The 14605-nt window shown below is 35.0% G+C and overlaps 1 protein-coding gene across 3 annotated transcripts in view; it reads right to left on the bottom strand.

The window, feature by feature from the left end:
• Nucleotides 1-8588, bottom strand: part of LOC149541452 (ADP-ribosylation factor-like) — a 38356-nt gene extending 29768 nt beyond the window's left edge. The window contains exons 1-2 of one of the 3 annotated variants that reach the window (XM_089796707.1): nt 8419-8588; nt 8234-8317 (exon numbers count right to left, since the gene is read on the bottom strand). In XM_089796707.1, the coding sequence (XP_089652833.1) occupies nt 8234-8290 (57 nt within the window). In that variant the 5' untranslated portion in view covers nt 8291-8317; nt 8419-8588. The remainder of the gene's footprint in view (nt 1-8233; nt 8318-8418) is intronic. The other 2 variants (XM_089796710.1, XM_089796708.1) reach the window with 2 other exon arrangements.
• Between the last annotated feature and the right edge of the window lie 6017 nt (nt 8589-14605).

The raw sequence follows: 14605 nt of genomic DNA, 5'->3' as shown, positions 1-14605 counted from the left end.
AATAATTGGTTTGGTCTAATTATACCTCCTCAACTTGGTATAAGCTAGTATTATACCTCCTAAGCCAAGTTGGTATAAGCCTAATTTTGACCGAGCATCCACAAAGAACCCAGGAAAAGCAGGTATAGGTTGCATAATCCATAGCCATGTGCGAGAAGTAGCTAAATTGGCAAAACCTTTAATTGAAACTACTAATACTATTGCCGAAATTATGGCCCTAATAGAAGGTTTAAAGTTTAGCAAAGCTTTTGGCATCAAAAAGTTAGAAATTGAGGGTGATTCCCAGATTATTATCGATGCACTTAGGGTAAGTAAGACCCCCAATTGGAAGATCCAGTCCTTTATTGATATAGCATTAGAACTTTTAAAAACTTTCAAAGATCGCGAATTCAAACATATATATTGTGAAGGGAATATAGTGGCTGATGATTTGGCCAACAGAGGAGTGGATGGCTTTGATTTTATTGAGCATAACTCTCAAATACCAATCTGATATTAGTAAATTTTAATCAAAGAAATCAATTCAATATCTACACTTATTAACAGTATCCCTATCAATTAATTGAGCATTGGTTCATAAATATACCAAGCTTTGTTAGATCTTCTCAATTTCCTTCTCAAGCCCTTCTAAGCAATCCCTTTGCATCCTACCCCTAGGCTATAACTTTATTCTAGTTTTTCCTTTGCTAGTGTAGTAGTCAGTTTTTAAGCAATAATTGCACGTCTCATGACCAACTTGCAATTATGGTACCTGAGTAAGTCAAATTCTACATTATTTTACAAAGACTTGGACAGATATTTATATAGCTTTTCACCTTAATAATTTTATTCGGAACATACATTAAGTAATGTTAATCTCGAGTAGGCAAATCAATTATTCCAAGTAGATGTGGTAATCAATTTAGATCAGAGCCTTTGCATGCTTTAACCATGTAAAGTTGAATTGGCATGTATAGGTTGCATTCATATTCTTAAATATCACCAGTTTAGCTTATTGAAAAGATACTAGTAGTATGTTTTACCCTCAGATAGTCAGCAGTAGCCTAGCCCGATATTATCATGCATCTTTGTTTCATAAGAATGGAATTTTGTATATGGTGTGTTAAGTGATATCAAACATATATCTTCGGCTCTTCAAAGTATATTGAATTTTTAATTAACAATATATATTTACTCATAGTTAAATTTGATTGTCTTATGTTCTGATATCACCATCATTATTTTATAAGTTCTCCTAGCTTATTCACTGGGTTTAATTGTTTTCCCCTCCCTTCTCCTCATGACTGCTTTAGCTCTGGTGTCCTTTCGGAAGCCTTTTCTAGTTTCTTCCTGAACTCTCTAGAATCTTCGAGCAGTTAGGTGTCTCCTTTTATCCCTCTTATTGTTTTATGTGGAACAAGTGTTCATTGTTTGTTGTTCTTTTGTGATTTACCCTGTAACTAGGTGTCCTTTCTCGAACTTAGTAGACTCTCCTTTGTCCAACATGGATACTGTGATCATCCTATTCCATTCACATGAAGATAGGACTATGGCTTTCCTTGGCACTATCAAGCCTGGAAGATGGAGTACAATCCTCAAAAACGTAGATGACATTACCTGGATGGTTGTAAGAACTATAGGTTAAAAACACTTAGTCACTCTTGGAGATCCAGTAGTGAAGTTATAGGTTGCTTTATTGCCTGTCTCCTACGTGCTAGAGTCAACCAGTGGGATACGGTTAAGCTTGTTGAATCCATTGTTATTCAGACATGGTTGAAAGGATTGCATAACGCGGTGTTCAATGTTAATAGCAGTTTGGAAATCTCGTATCCTGAAGCCTATATGGACTGCCAATAGGTAGTCTTAAACATGCCAAAGTCCCCAAGCATCCAATCCTCTCCATCAGGGATCCCCCTGCATTTGAGTAAGTATGGCCAAAAATCGAAGCCAACATTCAATTCCTTCTTAGATGGTGTAATATTATCAAAGAGGATAATAGTCATTGGATTGAATCCTTCTTCAAAAAGGCGAAACTAAACATCTCGCCGACCCTAGAACTCAGCGACCACAATAAGTTTAAATTTAGCCTCCCTAATCTCAAAAAGTTAAGCAGGACAAGGAGGAACGATCGGGCAACTTCGTCAGCCGCTGCTAGCAATATTTTTTTGGACGAGGATATGGATGATGAGCTCATCATTGTTCGTCGCCCAACAGTACAAGATAGGATCATCCTGGCTATCTCTCCTATGATTTTGCTGATCAGTTAATATAATCCAGTGTTTTTTATATCTGTAATCCAAACCTTTCCAATATATTCTGTAATATGTATTAGATCCTAGCAAAGTAGTTTCTGCTCCTAGTATTGTTTTGGATATAACTAAATCTTTCAGGCTAATTTGTATCTGACAGTATCATGTACAGAGACATCTTGGTTTGATATAAATCTAAAGTTTGGCTTTCTATGTTGACATCTTTAACAGTTTCATATGCAATCTTCTGAATATGGTGTCAGTTGCTTCTATGTTTTATCAAGGTTTGGTAATTTAGTGGGCTTCTTTGACAATACTTTAAAACTGAATCAATTGTTTTGATATCACAGTCATAATTACATTAATCATCTTTCAATCATACTTAGCTAGTTCCTTTTGGTAATTATCTTAGGTAATTTAACATTGTCTATTGCTGAGATTATTATCAAGTTTGAATGATGATTAATCATATGTGATACTTCTTTGTTTTTCTGCAGTAAACATAAGCCAGGGATTAATTTAGATATATAACCATGTTTCAATGGTATTTGAATCTTAATATGGGTAGCATGATTGGCAACTGAAACTAGCCTATAAGTTTTGTATATCTATTCTATGCAATCATTATGTTCAACAATATTAGGCTTTTCATTCTTAAGTAACTGGTTTCAATTTGATCTCGAGATTCTTTTTAACATGATTAATCATAACTCCTACCTAGTTATTCTCTCAAGGGCTCTCTTAATTCGTTTTCCCTCATGGTTATCCGGTGTATTCCTTGGAGCTTCTAAAATTTTTAAGCAGGATTAAATATAGGTCTTCGATGTTAGGTGTGCCTATAACTGTCTCTGGTTTAAGATTCTAATAAGCTCTGGCTACTTTCATAGTATACCTGCAAAAGCTCTCTTAAATTTTATATTAGCTTTTATCCCTCTGTTTAGCTCATTCAGAGTTTGTGTTCTTTTTAGCTTCCCCCGCCCCCCCCCCCAGTTTCTAATTTATGTATTCCTAGAACGGAGGTTCTATTATTCTCTCCACCCACTCCCTGGTTATGGTCTGTCGAAATTGTTAGTTTCCGTTCTGACTGCGAGTATTTATTATCCCTATTTTTAGTCTTTGGTGACTATTTATTCTCCCTCTTCAAGCTTGTCGATTTCATCTTCGAACTTTTATCAAGGAGGTGTTGTATAGGGCGTTCAAACGTAGCAACATCCCCCTGATACTCTTTCTTCATTATACATTTTCTCTTATCAGTATTGTATTTCTGTTTAGCTTTGTCACTTTCTCTTTCCAGATGTTCTATCCTTTGTCTACATTGTGTGGCCTGGATAATCTGGCATCTGATAGTTCCCAGATTACTAGGCCACAGCATTATAGATAGGTAGAAGCTTTTGGTTATTATATTTCTCTCATTGATTAATCTGCACCTGGTACTAGTTTTCACTCTTTCCTATAGGTCCTTCTCTCTTCTATTGCAGCTCTCCAACACTCTAGTATGAAGCAGTGTTTGTTTATCCAATTGATTGTTTCCTTGCATCTTTAATTTGATTTAATAACAGCTCTGGTAATGAGGATTAAGGTCTCTAATCCTTCAACTGGTTACTTTGGTCCATTTCTCTTGTTTACTATCCTAAGCATGTTTTTCTTCCTTTTTAAATGGCATAGGTAAGTATCGCTTCTCTCTTCTCATTTATTTTACTTACTTCTGAATTCAGGGATGATCAATCTAGATTATCAGAGCATATTGAAGTCTAAATGATAAGTGTTATGCATTCAAATTTTGTTTAAGCAATATATCTACCTTAATCCACAGAATAATAATAATCTAACATTTGGTTTGAAATTGGAAGGCTAACAGAATAATGATAATCTAACATTTGGTTTGAAATTGGAAGGCTATACTAAGAATAACTCTAATCCTCCAATCACAGTTAGAATATCATTTAGTTTTAAGTTTTTTTAGAATATCATTTAGTTTTAAGTTTTTTCTCAGTATAGCACGATAACTATCTATGTTATGCTTAAATCTTTTTTAAGTAAAGTTCCTCTGTTTTATTATGGATCAGAATATGCTAAATCACGTTACCATCAATCTTTTAATTATCTAAACTCCCTTCCCTCTTATTTTATTGGACAACATAATGCTTTAGGCTAAGTATCCAATGTCATCAGGTACTCTTTTATTATCTATAATTACTTAGATTGATTACTCAGATTTAATTAATTACCTTTCTGTCGCATCCCTTCAGTTACTAATGAGGGGATTTTTAATTGCTCAGTTTCAATAGAGTTTTGATTCGGTCTCGTGGTTGTGTCTTTTCCCCTTCCATCTGCCTATTCTATTTAACCGATCCTTGGCTTCTTGAATAACTCAAGGCCACTAATGGAAACCTTAATAAAACTCCACGGGCCGCCCATTCAACAGGTTTTTGACGGCCCTATCACAGGTCACCATATTAGGGAGATCCTTTTATCCACTCAATTTTTGGCTATTTGGGCTGTATATCGCATTCTCAGTAGAGAACTCGTCATGAATACGGATAAGTATCAGATCAGCAGCGATATCACTTTGATGTTTGTTGCCATGGTGAATATGGTAGAGTTGGATAAATATTAAAAATTGGTCGTACTTCTGGAATTTGATTGTGTTGTAAGTTTTTTGCATCAACGTTTCGGATCACACACAGTGATCCATCATCAGGATGAAGAGCTAGAGAAAAATAATGTGATCCATTATTTTTCTCTAGCTCTTCATCCTGATGATGGATCACTGTGTGTGATCCGAAACGTTGATGCAAAAAACTTACAACACAATCAAATTCCAGAAGTACGACCAATTTTTACTAATGGATTGTGGAAAACAAATGACACTCATGGATAAATATTGTATTCCACTCTATGCAGGAGACTCTTTAAACAAGAGTATATTGGTAATCTGGAAAAAGTTTAGTAAGTATTACCGAGGACCGCTCCATTCCTAGGCCTTGCCATTATGACTGCAATTTGAACTGCGAGAAAATTGTCCCAGCATATCCTATTCTCACTACTCTGAATCAGCAAAGACTTAAGAAATGGCTACCGATGGCGAGAAGAAATCTGGATTTCTTGTTTCACTTTGTTCATATATGATATCCTCCGTCCATGGATTGGGTCAATTGATTCATTGAAGCTGACCGGGTGGGGGTATGGGAAGATGTAGACAATATTATCCTGGAATCAATGAAACCTTGTGACCCCTATGACGATATCTCTAATTCTGACAACAATCCATCTCCTTAATTCTGATTTAGAAATTGATAAAATCATGGGCATTTTGGCATGAGAATTAATTTTCTTTGTAAACTCTTAGAAGTATTTATGCTTCTTGAAAATAAGACTTTCTGTTAGCTTTTGGATCAGCGTATTTTCTACTTTTGGATCAGCGTATTTTCTAATATTTGTATTTACTTTAATTTAACCATTTTGTCTATTTGTGAATGACATAACATTAAAGTTAATTTGTTCATATACTTCTTGGTCAATTATCTTAAATTTCTCCAATCTATCCTATCTAGTAAATTATACAATTAATCATTTGATGGACATGTATTCACTAATTTCTTTCCAAGGCGTTGTGTTTTTGTGCAGATTAGATACTTTGGATTAGAGTTAACTACTTAATACAAGAAGGTTCAGAATTCCAACTTGAGTATAAAAGAATGAAACTAAGCTGTAAATAGCCAAACCAGAGGTATCTCTCCATTGACCCTCTGCTGCTAACGAAACGGAGATATAATATGTTTCTCAATGACTTCAGCCTTTTATCTATCAAGATCAAAATATCATGGATTGTGGAAATCTGTTATTGTTAAGAGACAACCTTTCACCATTAGCACCCTTTGAAAGAGTGCAACTCTTCATTGTTTCTGATCCTTTGAAAGAGATACAACCTTTCGCAATCATATCTGCAGTTCCTATTCAAATCAGATACAGATATGGTATTGGGTACGGATACGGCCATTTTTTAAGACCACCAATATGGATACAGATTGATACGACATTAATAAATAACACATACACTTATATTTAAGACAGTTTTCTAAGTTATTAGAGGAGATTTTCGTCACTTCAAATTCAATATTGAGTCTTGACACCTAAATGCGAGATAAATATTTATAAGTTAATTTAACACTTATGCAAAAATAGTAGAGTTGCATAAAAAATAACCCCAAAAAATGTGTTGCTCAAATAAAAAAACATTTTACTTGTCTTTCTCATTTGGTGCAAGTTTTTGTTTATACTGTTTTTTTTTAAAGATTGCATTAATAAAGTCTTTTTTAAATTAAATTTAAGAAGATTTATGTCAAATCTTTAAAAAAATCAAATCACGTAGTATTTGGCACACTTGGAAAATCAAGTTTTTTGAGGTAGATGTGGGTACAATATTCGACATGTATCCAGATTCCAGGCAATACCAGATACATTTCCAAATTAGATACAGGGATACGCATGCCCAAGGAGGGACAGAGGAGTTTCTGGCAACTTTGATTAGAAGACATGTACAGTTTTCTAGTATACCTGCTGCTAAAAATTCCATTGGTCCACCAGCTTCCTAAAAAATTTAAACTAGATCTTTTACGATGCCTGCTAGATCACCTGATTGACATAAAGTCCTGATAATTCTTAGCAGCACCCAGAGAAATTCAAAGTAGCTCTCCTCCATAGGACTATAGCCTAAGACCCAAACAAAGAAAATTGTGGAAAATGGATCATATTTTCCCCAATTTGAATGGTTTGAGCAGAAAAATAAAGCATGCCCTACTCTAAATTTTCCTGTTCGTAATCTTTCTTTTTTTTATTTTTATTTTTTTAAATAGACAAAATTTCTATCAATTGTGACCAAATTGATGTATCAGTAGCCCCCCACTTTCCTCAACGCCACTTTTTTTACACAGGTAAGGGAGTGACCAAGGCCCAAATCTCCCCGCTGCAACAAGTAGCCTATAATTCCACCAGATATCATTTAAAATTGTGGTATAATAATAATAAGGTGCATTAGAGCAATATTTATAACTATAAATCTTTAAAACAGATACATTCTAGCATGGCCCTTCCCAGCAAACCTTCGGCATGAGTTCAATTCAGGAACATACAAACGTTGCCCATATTTATTAGTCTTCAAACATGGTCCAGAGCACATCCTGGATCAAGTTACTAGTACTCCCAAAGAGAAACCATCTTTTAAAGACAATCTATAGCCTTGACCAATATATTTCTTTTAGTAATGGGCACATAAGAAGAGACACCATCTTGGGGAGTCGCACTGTAACTCAAACCTGTTCCAACTAAAATAATCTTCCACATATTTGGTACTGGAACACAACCTTAATGCAAAATTTGCACTGACTAAGTAAAATAAATGCACCTCGATCTTGATTGTTATTATGTAGCTTGGTGAAGGGAAAAATGAATCTCTATGTGACATTTTACACATATTTAAACCAAATTTGAAGTGATCTGTGAAAATCTTATCATTATTAACTTCATAAATAAAAAGAGTGCGCTGCATTACAGCCAGATAACAATGCAAAGTCAAACTTGTCGATTGGGATGAGCTCAGGCAAAATCCTTTCTAAGTAGAAAACTAAGGCCGAATATCCCAATAGCATCTTAATGTAGAATATTAAGTGACGTATTGCATCAAGTTCTGTATAGTCTGTCCCATTGATAAGATCTAATTAAAAGATAAATTTAAACCAGTAATTGTACTTTACCTCACGAGAAACAAGCACAATTTGGTAGAAAAAAAGAGACAGAGAAAATAGAAAAGAAAAATGTTTTACTTCAGATCTAATCAGGTATATCAAATAATTGAACTCCGTATGGGATCACTAGGCTTTCATAATAGGAAAGTTTATACGAATTTGACGAATTGGGTTTTCAAAATCTATAATACCCCATTTTCTATGAACAACAGTTTTCTCAGAATGGGGTTTGAGGAATTGCTAAGAGCGGAAGGAGCTTACCCTCATTTCTTTGTTTCCAAAGATATTGTCGAATAATTTGCGAAATGCTTGCCCCATTGCCCTCTCTCTTTGCGTGCTGCAAATCTGTAAATGAGAAACATTAAAAAAAAAATCAAATCAAAAGTAATTCCAGGAGCATTGTCTTCTATGGGAATTTTGAAGGATTAAAAATAAGCGGAATTGACCTGCTCTTCTCACAAGGGGAAAACACGCAACCTTAAAAAGACCCGTTCAAGCAGATGGGCGGATAGAAAAAAAATATCGAAACAAAATAAATTTTCCCTGAGCTTTACCTATGGTAATCAAATGGAATACGCATTCACGAAGGCAAACAAAAAATAAGCATTACAGTTCTGCATGCTTAGGGATGAGAGATAGAATATTTAATTGTATGAAGTCAATACCATGAGCGCGTTAGATTTGTACTTAGAGATAACAAAGTGATAAAGCTCTTGATATAGATAAATTTAGTAATTTATTTTTTTATGAATAGTTTTTTTTTTTTTGTTAGATTAAAATATTAAGTTACATATTTACAAAAGAAAAAGTTGGGGGATAAGGAATTATATTGTGAAAGTCATATAGTGCTAAGGTCAGAAAATTCAATATATCAAATATTCATAATAAAATAGTATGAAAACCCTTAAGTTGCAAGAGCAGTGCCAGTCGAGGGAGTAGCATCATATTTATCATCAAAACCTCATACATCAATGGGGTTAGGAGATGGGTCTATAAGAGACCATCCATCATGATCATTTTTTTATTTTGCTTCTTCTTCTTCCCTCTGAGAGGGGGAAAGTGCAAGCACCAACCAAGGAAACCACTTATCATTGGTGGCAGAGGACCACCAAGAAGCAAAGGTAGGATCAGGAGCAACAACAATAGGGGACTAGCTAGACCCATGGTGAAGAGGAGAGGCAGAGCAATGGTGCCTATTGTCTAATGTGGAGCCTAATTAGTCAGTCCCCAGCTGGGAGATTGTTAGTTCGTGGTGACTGATCAGGGAAGTATTGTACATACTCCATAATTTAAAGAAAAAATGGGGCTATTTATCAGCATTTTTGGGCTAACATGTTGTAACTAATTTTAACACTAAAGCGGCAAAAATACTTGTACAAAATGGCTTAGGGTTAGGAATTTCATAAGGTGTGATAATTGCTTCTTGTGGCGGTATTGAGTTGTAAGGGATTACGAATTGTAATCAGGTTGTAATTACTGGATAATAATAATATTTGACTCGTTAAATTTTGGTGGACATAGCCCAAGGATTGGGTGAACCACGTTAAATCTTGTCATCTTGTGTTCTCTTCTATGTGATTTATTATTTTCTGATATTGGTTATATTTGGATGTAATTGTTATTTATGTCCATAGTTAATCCTAACAAGTGGTATCAAAACTAGATTGTCGTCAAAAAAAAATTAGCCTGGATTATTGTCATTTTTCTTAGCTATTTGTCTACAAGAAGGTCTCACAGTTGAGTGGGAGTCTCACGGTATAGTGGGAGCGATGGCAGATGGGGGTAAGTTGAAGGTTGAGAAGTTTAATAGGCAGAACTTTAGGTTATGGAAAATGAAAATGGAGAACTATATTTATCAAAAGGATTTATGGCGGTCATTGGAAGGAAAAGTCAAGAAACAAGGAACTTTGACAGATGAGGAATGGGAAATTTTAGACAAGAAGGCACTTGGAAGTATTTGATTATGCTTGGCACCATCAGTGACATTCAATATTACAAAAGCGAAGACGATGGAAGAGTTGATGCAAACCCTAGCAAAGTTGTATGAAAAGCCCTTCGCTTAAAATAAGGTATTTCTCATGAAGCATTTAAATAATATGAAGATGGAAAAAGGTGGATTTGTTGCAAATCATTTAAATGAGTTTAATACGGTTACTAATCAGTTATCTTCTATGAATGTTAAGTTTGATGAAGAAATTAGGGTTCTCTCGATTTTGTGTTCTTTGCCTGAAAGTTGGAATCGATTGGTAATGGTTATGATTAATTCTATTTCTAGATCTAATACCCTAAAATTTGATGATGTGATTGGTGTTATTCTGAGTGAGGAAACTCATAGGAAAACCTCAGGTGGATCTACATCAAGAAGTGTTTTAAATGTACAAAGCAGAGGCAGAATGACTGAGAGAAGAAGTAATTCTAGAAATTGTGGGAAATCAAGGGGAAAATCAAAGGGAAAGAGGTCTCAATCCAGAGGACCAAGAGATTGTTGGTACCGTGGGAAATTAGGGCATAAGAAGAAAGATTGTTGGACTCAAAAGAACAATGAAAGAGATAAACCAGAAGTGAACAAGGAGACAAATGTGGTAAGTAACAAATCCGAAGGGGATGTTTTGCTTCTTTCTTTAGAAAGTGTTGATGATTCTTGGGTTTTAGATTCTGGAGCTTCATTTCATGTTATACCCCATAGAAGTTATTTTATTGATTATATCCAAGGGGATTTTGGGTTTGTTTATTTGGGGGATAATGAACCCTGTCAGATTGTTGGAAAGGGAAAAGTTAAGATTAATTTGCAGAATGGGAATCATTGCCTCCTACATGAGGTAAGACATGTTCCAAGACTAAGTAGGAGTTTAATTTCAATAGGACAACTCGGTGATGAGGGTTGCATAGTTACTTTTAATGATAAAAATTGAAAGGTTTCAAAAGGTTCCCTTGTAGTAGCAAAAGCTATGAAAGTGGGCACCTTATATCTTTGTACAAGTCATATTGTTCCTTCTACTTTAATTGTTTCTGAGAAAAATGAGTGTTGTAACACCCAACCTCGGAATCCAAGAGAAATAAACCTATTATGTTGCAATGTTTAATGAACTATTTTAATTTTTTTAAATTTGACAACATCAAGATAACATTAATGCGGAAGTAATATGAACATACATATCAAATACACATAAGCAATTACAAATACAGTTTCAATTCCTCAAGGGTTTCTTTACATTGAGTCACATTTAAGAAGTTTAAATTAATTAGTTTAAGTTTCAAGTACAATGTCTCCAGAACATAAAGAAATAACAGATACACAATCACCTAAGAAAATGCATAAGTATAACTAATACAATGAAAGTACATCCAATAAATAACATCCATTGCACATGTCACAGGGTATGTGAGAATAGATACAATACATCATAATACATATTAACTTATATACATTAATTGCAAAGAAGTCTTTGAGATAAGAAATAAGAATGATAAAGGTACAATTGCATCACTGAACATCCAACAACTAGAAATGTGAGGGGGACCCAAATGGTAAGAAGATACTACCTCCCAACTACGTGGTTACCTAATCAGGCTTCCACTCTCATCGTGTAGGGAAGATAACGAACGATCCACAAATGGCTAAATAAACATAAAGCATTCCTAGGATAAGAATCCTAAAAGCCAAAACTACCTCAAAGGTAACACATACTAAAGAAGATAAGATACTCCAAAAGAAAAAACACTCAATCCAATACCAACATCACATAACAAACATCATACATATACCAAGAATATATCAAATCACCAAAATCATAAGATAAAGTCAATGAAAGATATCCACCTCAAGTCAAGGACCACATGACAAAAGTACAATATCCATAAACCACCAATCACCATCAATGAAAGTAAATAAACACATTAAATGCATCCAACAATAAGTACACCACTAAAGGTACAAACAAAATCTATAGAGGAGACTCAAATGGTAGGAAGATACTACCTCCCAACTACGTGGTTACCTAATCAGGCTTCCACTCTCATCGTGTAGGGAAGATAACGAACGATCCACAAATGGCTAAATAAACATAAAGCATTCCTAGGATAAGAATCCTAAAAGCCAAAACTACCTCAAAGGTAACACATACTAAAGAAGATAAGATACTCCAAAAGAAAAAACACTCAATCCAATACCAACATCACATAACAAACATCATACATATACCAAGAATATATCAAATCACCAAAATCATAAGATAAAGTCAATGAAAGATATCCACCTCAAGTCAAGGACCACATGACAAAAGTACAATATCCATAAACCACCAATCACCATCAATGAAAGTAAATAAACACATTAAATGCATCCAACAATAAGTACACCACTAAAAGTACAAACAAAATCTATAGAGGAGACTCAGGCTACATTCTAGGGAGTGTCATGACATGGTCAAACTACTTGAGTTACTCTAGACTAGTCTCTCACTAGACCCCGAACCCTCAAGCATTGAGCTATTGTAGACTAGTTACTCTGAACCTTAGACCCTCAATGTGACACATGCGAAACCAGAGAACCCTCTCAAGAAGATGAGACAAACCAGTCATACTATCATCCCATTCCCATCCTTAGTCTATACAAGCACTCAAAGAATGGGCAAGGCAAATATCTCTAACTTGTCTTTTTAGTTTGTTTCCTCAAATTATTAATTACTAGATTATCACTTATTACATAACTTACAGTAGGTTACCCTAGCACTGATTGCTTTGGGTCCTGGACCCCTACTGCAAGCCACTCCCAAAGACATGTACCTAGACAACCTCTCCTAAGTACATAAAACACAGTTGTGTCCCATACCGTAACACCCACAAAGATCAAACTCGGTTCCTTAATAGGCAACCCGAAAATAAGTTGGTTCTTCCAACCCAAGTAGACATAAATGCACCACATAAAAAAACTCATAAATGCTCTTTTAGATTTATTTATTCTTAAAAAGCTTATTATAATATTTGGAATAAATATACATCATAAAAGAAATCACAAAGACAACCTCTGGTGCACATCCTAACTTGGCTAACTAAACAACCCACAAAGAAAATTTATCAAGAAAATAAATATCACAAGACTATAAATAGAATATTAAAAAACATATAGTTTTCAGCCACATGATTTAATTCTACCAATTTCTCTTGTTTAGTTTGGGTCATAAGGATGTGTTTAGAAATAAAGTAAGAATATACGTGTTGATATAAATTGTTATGCTAATAACCTTATTTAAAATAATAAATATTTAAATGTCCAATCTTTATGTGCATATAAAATATCATGCAATAGTATCATGTTGTTAATTTAAATAATCTTAAATCATAAATGATTTAATTAATAACATAACTGTATATTATTAGATCAAATACTAATATCAATTTCATTTTTAAAATATTAATTTGACTTTTATTTAAGTTCAATATTAATATTTACTTTTCCTTTAATTCATAATACAACTAGAGATGACCTAAAAGTAAATCACAATATTCACCTCAGTCCTATGCAAGCAACTAGAAAGCACCTATCAAAATATGATTTCAAGTGTTGATGGCATGCGAAATCCTAGAATCCGCTAGGGCCTCTATGCCCTAGCCCCTGTGTCGTTCTTGGTCTGCAATCTGGAGGCAGGGTGGGCTTTTGATTTCTGTGCCACCATTTTCTAGTGTGGCCATGTGTGGGAGGATAGGGTGGTTGGGCTTTCGAAGCCTGTGGATGTCTTTTGTGCAGCATTCTACTTCATTTTCGGTGGGGTTCCGGTGGGTTAAGGTTGTGGGGTTTTTGCTCTGGTCCCTCCTCGCTTTTGTTGAGTCCCGATCTAGTGGTGAATGGAAGATCGAGGTATACCCTCCTCCTAGCTTCCCATTGGTGATGGGGGAACCCTCTTCCTCATTGCATGCCAATACTATGGATCTAAATGGTAAGCCTCACTCGAGAGATAGTGAATCCTCTCCAAAAGGGGAGCTTCAAGTAAAGAAAATTAATGGATATTTGCAAAGAGCCAAGGACCGACCAATTTTGGTTATCCAAACTGAACAAGTCTCAGAGGATGTTGAATACTAGAGAAATCATGCCCTTATTTGTAAGTTTTTGGGTCTTCACATTTCCTTGCCTATACTGGAATCCTGAGCTCACTAGATGTGGAACCCAGAAGGAGATATGGAGATTCTACTAGCAGCCAATAACTACTTTATGGTTATCTTTTCAAGCATGATAGACAGGAATAAGATATTTGAAGGGGGGCCTTATTTCTTTAATCAAGTGGGGCTTCTCATCAAGACCTGGCATGTGGGCTTTAACTCTGCTGAGGAAATACCCTCACAAGTTCTGGTGTGGGTTCACTTACTGAGGCTACCTTTGGAATTCTGGAGGGAAGATATTCTTCACTCAATCTCGCTACTTCTTAGGAAACCTGTGGGTTCAGCTACACAGATGCAAGATCGTAAGGTGATTTCTTTTGCCCGTATCTGTGTAGAAGTTGATTTAAATAATCCATTGCTAGACTCTATGGAAATTTGCATGGGATCATCTTCTTGGATCTAACAATTGAATTATGAGACTCTACCATTCAGATGTAGAGTTTGCCATGAATATGGGTATTTATATCATAAATGTCC

The sequence above is a fragment of the Cupressus sempervirens genome, chromosome 8, assembly GCF_028749045.1.
Source record: "Cupressus sempervirens isolate cs-2001-9-10 chromosome 8, ASM2874904v1, whole genome shotgun sequence".
Lineage (NCBI taxonomy): Eukaryota > Viridiplantae > Streptophyta > Pinopsida > Cupressales > Cupressaceae > Cupressus > Cupressus sempervirens.
The sequence above is the reverse complement of the archived record's forward strand: the minus strand, read 5'-3'. Positions and strand labels throughout refer to the sequence as shown.